This window comes from Cuculus canorus, chromosome 13 (genome assembly GCF_017976375.1).
Source record: "Cuculus canorus isolate bCucCan1 chromosome 13, bCucCan1.pri, whole genome shotgun sequence".
Lineage (NCBI taxonomy): Eukaryota > Metazoa > Chordata > Aves > Cuculiformes > Cuculidae > Cuculus > Cuculus canorus.
Window position 1 is genome coordinate 18431670 of NC_071413.1, and position 17890 is coordinate 18449559.

At 38.5% G+C, this 17890-nt stretch overlaps 1 protein-coding gene across 4 annotated transcripts in view; it reads right to left on the reverse strand.

The window, feature by feature from the left end:
• The window catches only part of CDH8 (cadherin 8), a 226884-nt gene that overhangs the window by 100360 nt on the left and 108634 nt on the right, over positions 1-17890 (reverse strand). For all 4 annotated transcript variants that reach the window (XM_054078926.1, XM_054078923.1, XM_054078924.1 and 1 more), the window contains one exon: positions 8114-8408. In XM_054078926.1, the coding sequence (XP_053934901.1) occupies positions 8114-8408 (295 nt within the window). The remainder of the gene's footprint in view (positions 1-8113; positions 8409-17890) is intronic.

The window sequence follows — 17890 nt, forward strand, 5'->3', positions numbered from 1 at the left end:
TTGGAAACAAAAGCGTATTACATCAGAAATATATATATTCAGATCCAGGGATATAGGGAACTTTGGCAATTATCTTTGCTGATGTTACTTACTGCGTGGATTTAGCTTGTGTGAATCTAATAAGAAAGAACACTGTCTTTTTGGTTTTAAGGCTGGCAGTTCTTCCTTGCTGCAACTTATAAGATGGTGCCAATAGAAAGCCTGCAGGTATTCCTTTATAAATTCCCCTGGGTGGCTGTTTGTTAGGATTAGAATAGAGCCTATCATCACAGGCAACAGTAGAAGAGTAAAACATATTTTATGTTTGGCTTAAAGAATTATGTTTTCTTTTCACGTTATTTTTTATTCTCCCTTTAGATACCGCCCTCGCTATGGAATATTAACTGATATTTGTGAGAGATGTGGGAAATAGCCTTTCTTCTGCTCAGGACTTTTTGAAAGACTGTTTGTCTCTAATCAATTGACTATTTCATCAGCATTCATTCTGCAAGGTCCCCAGGCAAAGACAGTAAAATTAGATTATCACCGTACGCTATACTTCCAAGCAGGAAAAAACGTACTGTAAGGCTTGTTGATTCCAATGGAAGTTGCAGGTTATGCTCAGGTGTATTGTATAAAAGTATAAATAAATAATAAAGTAGTCCTGGCTGTTTACTGCAGAAATTCTTTCATTTACAACTTTCTGTTGTGAAAACAGAAAACGGCTGCTATAATCTTGCAGTTTCGATGCTCCCTTTGCTTTGTTGGGTAGAGTGAAGCCTATAACGCCAGCAACCGCAATCCAGGTCGCCAAAGCAGCTTCTGAAATATTGCCCCCTCAGGCCACTGCAGCCCAAGCATATGGCAGCGAGAGCACTGCGGCCGCAGGGAAAGCGGACGTCGGAATCGGCTGCCCAGCGGTCGCCTACCGGCTGAGTCTGGAGAAAGTCGTACTGACATCAGCTCCACAGGCAATTGCTTGTCTGTATTCATGAAGAAACATTAAGTGCTGCAGATTCAGCAACTAAACAAAGATTGGTTTGGGGCAGGGTGGGGAATGACCAGTGCCAGCAAAAAAAGAAATTCTGAATCGGATCTGAATCGCATTTTCCCACCAAAGTGCATCTATCAGAGACGTCTGGCACAAGGCATTCGAATGGACGGAGCTGGAGGAGTATTTGCCTCCAGCATTCTAAAACTAAATCTTTTCATTACTAGTGATATAAATTACAGTCATGAAGGTTTCTGTGAAACACCAGATTTAATTTTCTGACCTAGAACTTTCTACTTTGTGGTTAGAACTTGCCTATCTCTCCCACAACTGAAAAAAAAAAAAAAAAAGGAGAGAACACGTTCCGATCCACTTCTGTGAGATTTCACAGAGCTTCATCCCAGCAGAAATCTATACTGGTCTAGTTCATCTGTCCCTTTTCCACTAAGACAAGTCCACCGGCCAGTGAATGGATTCCCGGCACAGACATAGGTGTTCGGAGAAATGAAATTCTTTTGCTTTCAAAGCCAATAAAACAAAACCCTACCTGTGTTTAAATTTTTTTTTTCCTTCAAAATTTGAGATTTGGGAAAATGGTGAAAAATCCTTGCTAAGAGTAGCTTTAAACTTGTAACCATAAGACAATGTATCTGAAACTCGAGTCAAAGACTTATTTCACATAATTATCAAGCAGAAATAAAACAATGTGTTTGATACGTACAAATGAAAGCAATCAAGACTTCTAGAAGAAGAATAGCTGCAACCAGAACAAGATGTTTGTGACTGTGAGGCAAGAAGCACCTGGAAGAACAACAGCAGGAGAGATTCTTGTAGTTACACAGGACTAGAGAAGCAGGTACCGCAGACTGCCAACATTTTCTCTGCCCTCATATAAGCAACACAGAGCCATGTCTGTCTGTCCTCATCCTGTGAAACAGGAAGGTGTATTCCTCTATATGGAGTTCCATAAGGAAATATGACTTCAATTCTGATCCAAATGGCTTTTTCCTGAGGAAATCACTATGTGACTGTCATTTGCACAATGTTCCTTCATGCAAAGGGAATGTATGTATGCAAAAAATGGGAAATTGGTGACAAATTGCCAACAGTTAATGGACAGGAAAAAAGGCAGCTTTAGTATAAGAAACCCACTGCACTCTAATAGCTCCATACTTTACACTGGTAATTCAGGGTATATTTCTACGAACCAGACAGTGATCTCACAACCTCACCATTCAAGTAGTCGATGCCATTAATACGAAATATTTTGAGCAATCCCACTAATTTTAGCAATTTTGTGTAAAGTCAATGAACTAGTTCAATACACTCAGGACAGTACAGGTCAGTGCAACTAAAGGGTCAGATCATAAAACCCTAAAGAGCAATATCATCACTTCATTTATAGTCCTTAAGCTCATAATGGTCATTTAAGAACAATATAAAAAGATAATGGCATTTTCAATTAGACCTCGTGAGAAACAGAAAGTACAGAAATAATACCGTATACTCAGAAATATGGGGGGTTTTAAGGCTTGGTAACATGTCGAATTAAGGAGAAGATCATTTCGGTTTTGAATATATCTTAACCAATTACTTACGGTTACTTACGGCTTTGCTTTTGGAACCATGTCTCTGTCACGCGGAACGTACAGAACGTTTTAAACACATGCACACTCGCTAAATAAATCTTTCACGTAAAATGCTCTTCAGCAGCCCAGCTACGGAATTTGATTATGCACGAGGTGAACAAGTAGAGGAACAAGACGACATGAAGATATACATTTTCTAACAGCTGTTGCATTGCTGCCATGCTTTACAACATCTGCTGGTTTGGTTTTTTTTCCTGAGCTTTTGCACTCACTTTGCATTTACCCTTTGGGCTAATTTGTTGCTGACCCCAGTAATACAGTCCTTTTACTCTACAATTTTGTGACAAACTATCATTGATTTTGCAGTCATGCTCAGAGCCTTAAAAATCAATGAATACATAGGAAAAAAACCCACTAAGACAGCATGGTTGATCTTGATAACATTTCAGATCAGGTTTTTATCGCAACTTTCTAATTTATCAAGTTATTTTATCGGTATTCATATCAGACACTGACTGTTGATTTCATATTCAGCGGATTTTGTCCTTTTGCAAACAACGTGTGCTTGGAAAAGAACTAATATCTTTGGGAGAACTGGAAGGAACAGCTGCACTGTGTGCAAGTTGCTTCTACTACACGTGGCTATACTAAATAATTGTTAAGCTTTTGGGGAAAAGAGAAAGATTGAATGATTTCTTATTTACAGTGGTGTAATCAAGGGCAAACTTTGACCCAAAGGAAAACATTGCTAAGTAGATGTGCTTGTGCCAGAATTGGAAACTGATATTCTGACACAATTGAAAGCCTAAATCCTTTCCAATAAAGAACTTTTTCCCCTGGTAAATACTTTTCATGGAATTATTAAATGACACGACTGTTCTTGTAAGCTTTTTCACACTGGTAATATTTTCAACTGTTAAAAGCAAAAGCATTCCTAGAGCAAGGGTAGACTGAATTCCTTTACATATATTTTAAGGTTGTTTTTTTATGACTGCTAGGGATATTCTTAATGTTAGGAGATTATTAAAATTTGTCTGTTTACCTTAATTCAGGCGAACTATGAGAAAATGCTCTTCCCTTATGGCTTTTGTTCTTTTTCCATCTGTGTCCTTTTTATTTCACCGACACTTTTGTCACTCTGCTTCTGTCGTCTCCCATCTCTCAACATGACACTAGCTGTCTAAACACTTTTGGCTTCACTAAGAATGGAATCAAGAAATTTCACTCCTCATTCCTCTCCTGAAACTATACTGTTGGGAGACAATATCCACTTTTGCTCCCATTATCACTCGTGCTGCATGCTTGCAGGGAATTCATCAATCTGTGCGGAGCTGAGAAGGCAACACAGAAACAGAACAGACTCAAGGGGGAAGCGATGGTTTTGTTTTTTTTTTTCTTTTCCTTTTCTTTAAATAAGCTACAGAACCAGTTCCAATTACCCTTGTGGATGTTCTAAGACTGCTCATTCATTTATATAATACGCTATCTTCATTGCAGGCATACGCACAGAGCTCACAGACAAATGGGAATTAAAAAAAGAGTCCTGGGGTTCTTCCTCCCAGAAGCTTAGCTGAATCTCTTTTTAGCAGTTTTGACTGGGTTTCATTCCCAGTGTGTCCCTTCACATCTAAAAGTGATTAAACAAGATTTGCAGACAAATTAAATTATTTCCTATTTGTGAAATGCTATACTGTTATAGTGAAGTGATTCCAGAGATTTCACTTTTTTGATCTTTAATTCCTTAAGAAAATTAATATCAGACTTAAAAGTCCTCAGTTTCAGCAAAGAGCATGTTCTCCACACACACGTATCAGCCTTCTCAAGCAAATTTATCATTTTGGGAACAGGGCTTACTATGACGGATTATATAGGAACTATGTAAACAAAGAAAGGAATAGCAGGATGAAATAAGGGAAAAAAATCAATTTAGTTCTCAAAACTTTTTTTTGGAACATGGTCTTCTCTTTCCCCAAAGAGAGAAATAAATTATTTCAAAATAACTCTGAACACAGTGACGATACACAGCGCTCGGTACGCGTGTGGGCGTGTGTTCTGTGAAGACAGCTGAGAAGTGAGCATCATTCCTACCGGAGATAACGCAGTGTGATACTAATCGTCTTTGCACCAAGTGGTGGGAGGAAAGCCATGCAAATCCTTTTCCTTTGTTTTAGGAAGGAAACAGGGTTTACCAGATATCGCTGATACGTAACATAAACATCAAACAGGCTGGATTGTGGCCACATGCATGTGATCATCTCATAGATTGGGGCACACACACATTCATATGTATCACATATAGAAAGTTTGCACGTGCACTGCAGTTTTCACTTCCCCATAGCGTAACATTCACGTTCTAGATAGTCATGCAAAAATACCACTGGCAGTCACATAATACATCTCTCCTAGCAAGGAACGTAAGATCACCATCTAACGCACCCATTAGAAAACCTGCACTCTTAGAACCTCCATTTTTCATTACAGAATAACGAAAGGCTGAGGCGTTTATCTGCATTTCATGCATTGCTTTCCACAGAGCTCCAAAAATAAAATGCCTTGTACTGCCTTCTCATTACATAAGGACTCTATATATAGCACATGCATTCCTCTTCTGTTTCAGAATAGGTATAAGCATTCTAAGGAAAGAAGAGGTTTAGTAGAACTTTGTTTTATCCTGAATAAGAACAGTGCCTAGTAATGACTGTGTTGCAGAAATGTCAAGGCTGAAATTAGAAGTGGGTGGAGATCTCTTTAAGAGGAATTAAGTAAGTGGATAATGGAAGTGAAACACTTGAACTTGGAAAGGAGACAGTTTTCTCACAAACATTACAGAGGAGTTAAAGTCATTTTAAGAGGACTAACAAAACTTAAAGAAAGCTAAAATGATTTACAAAGCATGATTTAGTACAGCTTTTGATGTTGCCGCCTGTGGGTTAGAAGAGGAAGGCAGAAGGAAATAGTAACAGCAGCCTTGGTGAATGGGTAACATCCTCATCTTCAGCTTTCCAGGCTTGGCTGTGTGAGCGGCGTAGATTTTACAGTCAGTCATGACCCACGCAACGCAAAGGCAAACATGCTCTGAGTTTTGAAGTGGCAGCTGAGAATTAGGATTTGGTTTTGAACAAAAGAGCAGGAGCGCGTGTTTGTGCTTCTTTAGAGAAACAGCTTGAAAACACGTACCCCTAGGAATGTCACACAGGAAAATGCAAGGTTCAGGTACGATAGGGGATAAATGTGCAAGACTTGGACAGTTTGATGAACAAAGTTATTAAATGGTAGAGCTCTGAGACAATTTCTAACTAATTTCTACCTATATTTGAGGCGTTAGTGAATTTTGCACCAAACATTTTCATGCAGTCTAAGAAAACAAAAAAAATATGGAAGTACATGATTTCTGAGACAGCTCAGTGAAGAACTGCACCTCTTTCCCCCACCATGCCAGGGGAAGCAGGGGAAATAGTACCCTTCAAAGGCGAGCTCTTTCCACTATTCCCTAAACCAACCTCTACGGCCAAGCTTCAGTCCTTTCGTCTACAATCTTCTACTGGAATGTTTTCCCAGATGAACTTTTATCTTTTAATTATTTCTTATGACATTCCTTTATCTTTCCCCTCTCTTCTTTAACCTGAACACTCTTCTCAGTTGTTCCACTTTCCCTCTCTTTCATTAATATTTTACCTACCGTTCTCTTCTTGTCACTGTAATTTTGCCATCTTTTAAACCTCACGTTAACCAATTTAGTAGATTTTTATTCACCTGATCTGACTATTTCTCGCCAAGGCTTTGGGTATTTTGCCCTCATCTTCTTTACAGTGAGCACTCTTTGGACAGGGGTCATATCTTTATCAAGGGTTATAAATACTGCTCATATGCACCGATATCAATTATTTTTATAGCAGCCTCTGTGATCAGAAACCATCTTTTCTGCACAGATTTTAAATTTCTTTTTTCCTAGAGTACCAAACAGGTCCCATTTAGATAAGGAATAACTGCCTTCAATTTCCCTACCTCCTTCTCCTACTCCTTTTTTTTTTTTTTTTTTTTTTTAATTTATTTTGTTTAATTAAGCCATTTTGTTGCCTAGAGCTTGGGAAAATATCTTCTGAATATTGGCAAAAATATCTTCTGAAAGCAAGTCCATGTTATGTTCGTCCTGCTGTATAACTAAAAGTAACTTAACAAATCAAACCTATGTTTTGGTAAAAGAACTGACACGCAGGTTTGAAAATTTGCATATCAGTTTTGGCAAAAGCAATTCAATGCAATCAAGATATGAAAATCTATTGGAGAAGTGTTGATAACAAAACAAAGTCTTAGGTAACACCGTCTAGCCAGCGCACCACGCCTCCACGTGAAAATGACTTGGTAGAACTCATTGTACCGAATGCGAGAGGATGGCTCTGGCTCATCACATTTCTCCTCGTTTTAACTAAATTCGACAGAATGGTGGGTTTGGAAGTTTTTGATAGGGTGCCACTTTATTTTACAAAGTACCTTGACACTTTTTCAATTATCTTGCTTTGACAGATGCAGACAAATTGCTGAAAAGCACATTATCCTCGACATAATATTAGAAAACATTAGAATTCACTCTGCATTTCAAGGCCAGATTTTGATGTCTTTGCTTATACTGAGTTCTTATATTACCCTGAGCCTGACTCTTGTCATCTAATGGGTTTGCTTCCCTTTTGCCTTAGTGACAGCTAAATATTCCCTGTACCAGATATATATGTATCAGTAGGGATGGAGATGTTGTGTACACAAAGATGTACCTCCGTAGGGACACACCTGTGCATTTGCAAATACCAAGCAAGAGACAAACTATGCCTGAAAAAATAATCTAATATATTAATCCATGAGGAAATAGATTTGCACTAATCTGACAAAATAAATAAACGTAAGTAAAAAGCATTAAGAAGATTATTTCCTACTCCTTTCTTTTCCTCCACTTACACACAGTTAATTTCCCTTTTCACCACAGTTTTCTCTGCTTTCCCCTCCCATCTTCCATGCAAATCCTATGGCTGATTGGTTAAGTCCACTCTAGAGTCTAACTATCAATTCCCAGGCACAGCATCTTTCATTTCGATAGTTTTGGCTGATTACAGTTGCATTTAGAGAAAAACAAATAAGTACACATCAACATACAGCAAGAGCTACATCTGTGTATGAAAATCTGTGCATGAAAATACACAGATAATTAAACATCAACAAAATATCAATAGGATTAGCGTGTCATGTTGGAAAAAATCTTGATAAATCCTTCTCAATAACGATGCTCTAACTACAGAGTCATAAGGGGAATATAAATTCAGCCCATTAAAGTGTTGTTGGACAAAGACAGACACATTGATACATCTGTTAGTCATTTTCTTACTACTAAGGGACTCTACTATTGTGCTGCAGATGAAAGCTTTGGCCAAGAAGAGATTGGAAGATATGCAAATTAATGCTAACAATGCAATAAATATCTTATTATTCATCAACAGCTCAATGGCATACCGGCATAGTTTAAACTGTGAGCAATCAAACTTCATCGGTGTTTAGACATACATACCTACAATAGACATTTCTGGAACTGTGGCGTGATACGGACCATCAACAAACTCTGGGGCATTGTCATTGATGTCTTGAACCTTAATAATGAATTCTGAGGGAGGCTCCAGAGGTTTGTTTGTGTCCCTGTCGACTGCTTGAGCTGTTAGAGTGTATTCAGCTTTTTCCTCACGGTCAAGCCTTTTCATTGCATGAATGTCTCCAGTCTTGTCATTAATCACAAAGATTGTTCCAGCTCCATCTCCTGACAGAATATACTTGATTTTGCTGCTGCCAGGATCCAGGTCTGTGTGTAACTGAAATACAAGAAAAACAACAACAAAAAAGCATTTTAAAGACAAAAATTACATCCAGAATTATTTCTTGGCATTGGTCTAACCATACATTTTGTCAAGCTATTCTTTTGTATTTTAATCTTAGCTTTGGTGATGCATATCTCAGCTTGAATACACAAGGAGAGCAGGGATTTGTATGCATGCTAATCAAAACTGAATGTATTTATAGGCATAATTAGACTTTCTATTTAAAAAGCAACTGTTACATACATATATTTTAAATCCCTGTTCTAAAATATAAATGTCTTCAGAACGGCCCAAAATGAACAAGCACAAAATGTCCTTAACCTATTAGATCAAAAGGTGAATGGAGGATTAACAGTGATATCTATTTTAATCTAGTTTCTTATTTTTAGTTATTACTTCCAGCTTATCTTCAGGTGTCCAAAAATGGCTGAACACTGTCATCTGTATAAATGTTGTAACAGACAGCATTCAAAGAAATTTATGACTGTATTGTAACTCAGCCGTTAGCAGAACTTGAAAGGTTCTAAGATCTTTATTCTGAAACTATTCCTCCTGAAAGAAAGCTTTGTTAAAATTTCCAAAAATATAAGAACCACCCTTACACATTTTCCCATTCTCCTCAATGTCCCGTTAGAAAAAGTAATATTTAGATTCTGCTTGGCTTTTCAAAAAACAAGACAGGATTATAATAACCTGAAACAGTATGGGAAAAATAGATTTTCTTCTTTATTTTGACTTTCTTTGTTAATTAAAAGCCTGAGCCAAAGAACACCGGAGACAAACAAAAGACTCCCACTGATCGGTTTTTTGTAGGCTCAGAGTGAAGTACTAAATACCATATTATCTCCAATAACTTTTAATTTGTGAAGAAGAGACAACCAGTTGATAGACCATATATATTAGAGTCAACTGTTCTAGAAGACTCCTAAATAACCCTCTCGCTGAGCCGCAAGGTCCAGACTGGACCTCCTTGCTTTCTAAACTTCCTCTCAGAGAGAAGCCTAGATGCAGCTGGATCTGACTGCAACTTAGCTTCTGACTGTAATGAACAGTCGAGTCACCATCCCTGCAGGCGCTTAAAGGATGAGTAGAATGTCGCACTTGGAGACATGGTCTCGTGGCAGACTTAGTACGGCTGGATCAATGGTTGGACTTGATGATCTTAAAGGTCTTTCCCAACTAAAATCATTCTGTGATCCTGTGATACGTTGGACCCCAAACAGAGAAATCCCATGGCAATTACACCCTTACAATGGAAGATTTTGCCCCTCCCTGTTCTTCACAAGCTCTCCATGTGACAATGAGTCCAACGGTACAGTTCAGAGGCTGGGGTCTTCCTGCACCACACTGGGCTCGCCTCCACCTTTAGTTACGCTATCTTCTTTCCTACCTTCAAAGTTGGCAGCTTGCCCATCTTCCGAGTTGACTCAGACCTGGGGCTTTCTTTTGTGTACCTCAGTAAGTGTCCAACTGAAGCTCATCCTCCTGGCTTATCTGTACCAAGGGCTGGTTGCTCATTTGCTGCTCATGCTTCAAAAGCCTTTTCCTTGATTCATAGGTTTGGCTCCTTTTATCTTGTGGTGCCTGATACCCATTTCTTCTCTATTTCTACTCTAGCTTGGTCATTTACGCTAACAAATAAAGTTAATTTTATGCTAACAAACAAAATTCACTTATGCTAAGAACAAATTTCACTTACAGCAGGCTGTCCTCTCATGCTAAGCTAAAAGCAAGATGTAATTTACCTTAATCCTAAGAAATCCCCACAATGAATTCTAACATTCTATAAGTAAACTTATTTTAATTCCAAGCATGCACACATTCAAAAATACAGGATAACAGATTAAATTTACAGTAACAGTGCTTAAATTCTATTTACTATTAAATATAACACACTCAATATGAACAATAAGAAGTAGTAAATAACACATCGTTAAAAATATATCTGGCACTTATTTATCTCTGTCTCACAAAAGACTGTCTGAAGGAAACACATCCACATCCACAACCTGTTGTGGATGGCTGCAACATGACTTAACAACAAATACTCAATTTGTTCTGTTTGCTCAATTTTTGTGCAGACAGCTCAACAGAAATTGTTAGTGGTTATGTATTTTACTCTTTAATTGATAGCAGTGGTTGCTAGGGCCGGGCAGCATTGTCATTTGATACAAGAACCTGTATTAGGATACTACAATAGGTGGGGGGAAAAAAAGCCTTGTAACACCAGCTACAGCCAAGCCATGAGTAGATTTTTATGTCATAGCACAAATGTGCTCTGCAGGTTCTTTGGTAGATAATTGGTCACATACAGTTACATCTGCAAATTAGCTGTTCAGGAATAAGAGCTTAGAAAACTCGTTAGCAGCACCTTACAAAAAAGGAATCTCAGACAGTTGCAATGAGCACAGTGGAAAAGGACAGCCAGGTCTGATTTTCCAGTTGATCTGGTTTATTATAGTTACAAAATCCAAGGCCACCAGTGTATTCCCTGCCCTGCAATGACAGCAGAACTCCTGCTGACTACAAGAGGTGTAACTTCATCCTCTGTGTTTTGCTGGGCATCACATTATTACTGTCCCAGCTATTATCACACCGTTGTTTTAACAACTTTTTAAAAGCACTGTGAATGTGACTGACTCAATCCAGTTCACCTTTCTTACTCAACCCCACATGAACAAAGACATCGGATGACAGCTAAGTCCTTTTTCCAAATCCTCAATCTGTTTTTCTTTTTCTAGTTGCCATCGGCTTTTAAGAACAATCAGCATCACTTACGTTATGTTAATTTAATTTAATGGCACTCTCCACTGCTCTGCTCAGTAAGACAGGTTAATACAACTTCTTTTTTGTCATAAAGATTACTGGCCTTATGAGCAGGTCTATACTCCACCTAGGTGTCAGCAACAGAAAAAAATATTTTCCGGGTCCCAGAGCCAGTCAAGATCAGTCCAGAATCCATTTGTGTTTTAAACAGATTGTTTATACTTTAAGCATCTGTTTGATCCCTGAATGAAATCTATACATTATCAACATTGCATATAAAAGTTTTGGCAGAATATTCATAGCTGAATTACAGAGATGTCATATCACAACTTGTCTGGACACACATCTCAGGTCACCCAACTGCACAGAGCCTTACAGAGAAAAAACGAGGTGCTGGAGCATGGCCAGAGAAGGGCAACAAAGCTGAAGAAGGGTTTAGAGCACAAGCCTTATGAGGAGCGGCTGAGGGACCTGGGGTTGTTTAGTCTGGAGAAAAGGAGGCTGAGAAGAGACCTCATCACTCTCTGCAACTGCCTAAAAGCAGGCTGTAGCGAGGTGGGGGTTGGTCTCTTCTCCCTGGTACTCAGTGACAGGACAAGGGGAAACAGCCCCAGGATGCACCAGGGGAGATTTAGGTTGGATATTAGGAGGAACGTCTTTATTGAAAGGATTGTCAACCACTGGCATCACCATCCCTGGAGGTGGTTAATAGATGAGTAAATGATGTACTCAGGGACACGGTCTGGTGGTGGACTTAGCAGGGCCGGATCTATGGTTGAACTCAATGACCTTAAAGGTCTTTTCCAACTGAAACTATTCTGTGATCCTGTGATTCTATAAGCTGAGCTTCTAAAAAGGCACTAGCTGGATAAACTAGACATCCCACGCAGATATTTGAGAAAGACCAAAGGTTCTATAATTTCCTAATAAGCAGGAGAGGCAGACAGTATCATCTCTAATATAAGCATTACCTGCATTATCCAACAGAAGTTATGGTTCATAAATCAACTTGGATGTAAGTTACAAGCACCTCTGCAGTGCCTGTAAGATACTAACAGTTAAAATGAAGTCTATGATTACTACTAATTGTTTCTTCTAGAAAGTCAAAGTCCTTTGTATCAAAAGAAAGAAATAGATGTTGCTATTTGAGCTAAACATTAGACAAAAAGTGGGAGAGCTACAAGCATTTTAAAATCTTAAAGCTGAAATGGCGTCTCATCAGTAGAACATCAGGCTTTTTACCCAAAGATTAACAGTGGCAAAAATATAGTAATTTCTTTTCAGTTCTTAATAAAAAAATCAAGCCATAAGTATGGTCTTTAATGAAATCATATATACTTTTTATGGCGAGCACCCAGGTTGAGATTAAAATATCTTTTCAAGGTTTTGAAGTTCTTATCCTCCAATATCAAAATATTATAATAAATGACCTACGGAAGAGCCAGTTTTTAAAAATAATTTCATTGTTTGGATTTAGGATTAAAATATCATCATCTACTTACAAAATTAAATCACAGAACTGAAGTGACATTCTAACCCAGAAAGCACTGTATTTTTTTTCCAAGTAATATTCCCTCTTTCTACCAGATGTGAATGATAATTTACAGCAATCGTCAAGCTTCAGCAAGCTGTGTTCATGCGAAGGTTAAAGATCATTAAACACATAATTATATAGGGTCTAGGTGAAGGATAGAGTGGCATAATTAATATGACAAATGAATATCGGTTTCTGCTGCAAAAGCCTCACAAATGTAAACGTGAGACTGCTTCCACACCTGTAGCTTTAGTTGTTGGGCCTGCGATTGAAGGTCTATCTCTTATCTTTTTAGAGCTGTATCAAGAAAGGTAATAAGAAGTTCTGTTTAGAACCTTTTTCCCTCCTCACTGCTTTGCCTGGAGGACTACACAATCAAACACCTCTCTCAAAGAAGCAGACGCAACCTCAACACTCAATTCACGCCCAGATTTGTGGCAGGAGGAGAGGGTTTGGATCCTCTCCTAGTTTTAATGGTGATGCAGATCACCTGTATTAATACCCTATTAATGGCTCGCGTGTAGCCTCAGTTCAGCTCCATTCCTAAAAAATGATCTTCATCCAAAATGAACTCTGAACACCAGAGTTCCAAATCACTATTAATTCCTTTGCCGTTCTCCGTTATCATGCAGATGATAATCAATGAAACCAGTATTAATGCTAACAGCAGTGTTCTTCCACGAAACTAACGCTACTTTCGCTAATAATGAATGCATACCTAAAAGTATTGCCAACACACTATTCAAATACATAACATATATTTATAGTCTCCCACGTATGCACATTGCAAATACGCATAATTAAAACCAATGCAAGAGAAATTGCAGAGATAAAACTTAACAAAGAGCTTCTATATTCCGCAGATGCAAAAGTACTACTCTGCAGCAAAAAAACCCAAATATTTGAGCATGTTATCAATATTACATTCTCCTATTCCATAGGTATTTGTTCATCGTGTTTGTAACGACATCTTTTAACAAATACTTGGTTCAAAACTACATATGCAGCCAAGGACTAAATGCGTGGATGAAGGCTGCAGAAGTTCCCAGCAAGGTTTATGAAGTTCTGCAATTCTGAGTAGACTCTCAGAGAGAGTCTCATCTGCTCTCAGTCAGCTACCTGCTAAACCGATGGTAGTCAAAACAGCAGCTCGCTCAGCACAAAGAACTTCATGTTCAAACCACATGTTCACCATAAGGAAAGTACATCATGCATTTGGGTCTGGTCCATACCCAGAATTAGCAGAAAGCCACTGACTGGATTGGGCACTTCAGGTGCTCAGAGATACGGTTTAGTAGTGGACAGGTACGGTCGGACTCAGTGATCTCAAAGGTCTTTTCCAACCAAATGATTCTATGATAGGTCTTCTCCAGATGTGTTGCTGATGGACAACTTGATACTGATCATTGATACGGAAGAGCGCATAACGAGAAGTATCACAAAAGGTGCATTTGAACCCCAAATTTCCTCATATTACTAAAAAAGCATAAATACATCAACGATTCACAAGAGGGGGAAATGTACATATTATGAAAATGCTTCTGGACATTTTTAATTAAGAAAAGAGAAGGCGGCATTATGTAGTCAAGTTTTCATTTGAGTTTGTTAGAAAGTAATTAATTCATCTTCATGCAATTACAAGGGAATTACTCCTTACTTGTTTCAAGGGTAAAGGCATAATCTGCCCTTAAAACTTAATTTTAAAATTTGCATCTTTCTTCTCCTTCCAAACTGCAGAATCTTTTTTAAGGGATTAACCAGTGCATCACTGATTTTCACCCGATGTTACACAGATACACATAGAACACACTGTTAACCTCACGCTTCAGGTTCTTTTATTTTCACCTGCCCCTTGCAATAAGATTCCACACTGATGAGGCAGAACCAATTTAACAAACTTAAAAGACAGAATTTTCAGCTTTTATAACTTTCTTCCAAAACCGCTGTATTCTAAGAAGCTCTAGCTCATTCTGTGAAAACAGGGAAGGATTTTAGTGACTTTTACAATTGGTTATATATACAAACGCCTTCAAAAACTCTAATGTACCTTACTCGTCATGTGTTTCTGTGTATAACTTTGTAGGGTTTTTTTTACTAAAAATACGAATATCATTAGGTGTTACAGAAGATTTTTGTGCGTATTGTTGATGTACTCTGACATATAATGGACAATGAGCACATTTATTGATGGCTCACAGTTTTAAAAATCATTCAGAATTAAACTATTATAGATTTGATCCATTTGCACACAATGCAGAATTAATAAAGTGAATGTAATTTCAATGTAATAGAATCTTTCATTTTCTCCATGGATAGGCTGATTCCATCTTTAGTAATCGGAATTATAGCTGCACAATGGGTAGGAGGAAAACCAAATATTCTGCATTATTATTCAGGGTAATGACAAACTGGGGCACAGACTTGATGTACCAGACATAATGTCAGTCCTTGGAACACTTTCAGAAAGGAAACAGACATGTCCGTGGATGACAAAGATTTCATTTAAGATATGAGAATCATGTAACTTGAAGCCTCTGGAGTAGCTGTCAAAAGACATCACTGCTCACATTCCTCAGCTGCAGTTTCATAACAATATTCAAACAGAGCTAAAACAATAATATCCCTAACGCTTTCATTTAAGAGTGTAATCTCTGCTTTTGTCTGCCTCAGTTTCCTACCATGTCATTTGAGTATCTTTGATTCCAGATGGCTTCTTTTATGTTTCTGTTTATTCTTTGCTATCGCTTTTTTATTCTATTTGATTTGCTAATTTTGCCTCTGTTTATATTCAGACTGCAACTGTGCACAAACTGCTTTTCATTGCTTACCTTTTCGTATCGTCTTATAATACACTGGAGTGAACTGTTGTTTAAAAAGTGGAGACAAGATTAGGATCTAACAATGTGCTTGTTCCAATTCACTGATTATGACCAACTGATGCAAGAAAAGAGCTCAGGAACGTGACTGAATCTTGGAAAAAATATCCACACCAAAGGACTACCTAAGCCATTCCTAAAAAGCTCTACACATTTATCTCCAGTTAATCACAATATTAAATTTTAATTAGAATTGTTATGTATTGCCGGTGTTTTTTCACAGATGTTGTTCCCACTGCCAAGGGAACTCCCTAAGAGGGAGGAAACTGTGCCCCCCAGATGCGAAGTCTTTACCAAATCCACAATCACATGTTCATCTTTAGTGGTTGTGATGGTAACAAAGACAAGCTGATTTGTTTCTAATCTTTGCTGTCTTCATTCCAAGGCATGGTCTCAGGTGGGTCATTCTGTATGCATTTCTTGTATACCTTGCTTCTTCTGAATCCTTATGTTAAGCCAGACGATAGCTAAAGCTTTCTGCTTTCCTTGTTATGGTCTTGGCTCTTTCCATTTGGGAACACCATCTGTCTTCCCTTCTGTCTTGAGAACGTCGCCACCACGTATGACCTGTGTCCCACCGCAGCTTGGACTGCCGCCTTTAGTTCACCGCTTTCTGCAGCTATTTAACGCCCAAGTATCCTGTGTCGAGTGGCCTCAGATGGCTGGCACCTTTTTGTAGTTGGCTTCCTGCCTAGCTTGGAGTTCATGTAACTATTTCTGAACCCAGACTGCTGCTCCTTCCTCCTGTTCCAGCGGACACCGCTCCTATAAAAAGGTCTTGATTTTTTTAACCCAACTGTTTCTGATACACGGAAACACGCGATGGAATTGAGTCGTATTGCCAAAGAGGAATCCTTTCCCATCTCATTTACTTCTCTATTGTTCCATCTGTAGTACACTGCGATTCACCACAGGGGATATGAAAGCTGGGTATAGAGATCCTCAAAAATTGCACCTGTAAAACACATTCCCTTCTTCTGTGTCTTTATGGGGGGGAAAAAAAAGCATCTGTCTGTCATCTCCTCCTGCTTGGGGTCAAGCACTTACATTAACAATTCCAGACCTTCAGGCATTACAATTAACAGTGCCTCCTGCACTTGTCACTCCTTTCCCAACTCAGCGAAGGAGCAGTAAAGTCATTTACACCGTCAGTCTTGGACACAAACTATGCTGCAGTTTCTGTTATCTGTAAGATTGTGTGAGCTCTCCAAACATGACTTCAGAAGACCATTCCCTTTTGGCTGTGGGTTCCTACTGCCAGCCAAGAGCATCTTGCCACTCCTTCCTCAATGTAGACAAAGGATGGGGAAGGCTGTAAAAAACCATAAGCCATGGGAATTTCCCGTTCAGTGTGCCAGCCAGAGGTTCGGCAGTTCCTATATACCAAATCCTTCTCTTCTGTTCCTTCAATCACCATCATCTTATCTACACTGTTCTGAGCTTTTCTTCTGTGTTGTTTGAGCTGTATTTTTTCTTTCCTCTTGAAAAGCTTATTTTAACTTGCTAGGCTTCCTTCTCAGGCACACAGAACATTGCACTTGAGTGCTAAGACCTCTTTGTGTTTTTCAAATGATTTTCTGAAGTGAATGTCAGAGCGATATCTTATAATACATACTCTTAGGACTGCAGGAGGGGAGTAAAAATGTTAACCACTACATACCCACAGCAGTAATTTGAAGGCTACTTACAAATCCTGTCAAACTAGACAAGCTATAACTTAGATCAGTAAAGGCAGAAAAAAGTACAATAGGCCAGTGGGATCAAAGGGGAAAGCTTATTTCTATTTATTTAAGCATATTTAAGTTGTCATGACTTTACAATCCTTCACAGCTTGGCCTTCAGCGGCTTTCACCGCTCTCTGGCTTCTGCTCGCGCTTTGCTCACGATGATTAGGAGGTTCCCAGTGATTACGTATTTAACCTATCTTCCTTCTCAAGCAAAGCATTTCAAATCCATGTAGAATGCATTTTATTATTTAATTATATTTAATAAAACAAACCTGAAAGCATTAAATTTACTTTATTTGAAGGTAATTTTTCAAACTTCAGATGGCTGCTTAGCATAATTCAGTGTCTGAACAGAAGGAAGTAGGTACTGTCTAAAGCCACATAATGTGTAAAGCTCCCAATGCAAATAGAAAGCTCTTTCCTAGCAACTGGCTGTCAAACACATCCACGGTGCAGAAATATAAACATCAGCTATGCAGCCAGCTTCGAGCTAAAATTGAAAACTGTTCAGAAGGTAACTGAGAGAAATGGAGAGAAATGAAAAATTAAATTGTGAGGACTTGCACGTTGATT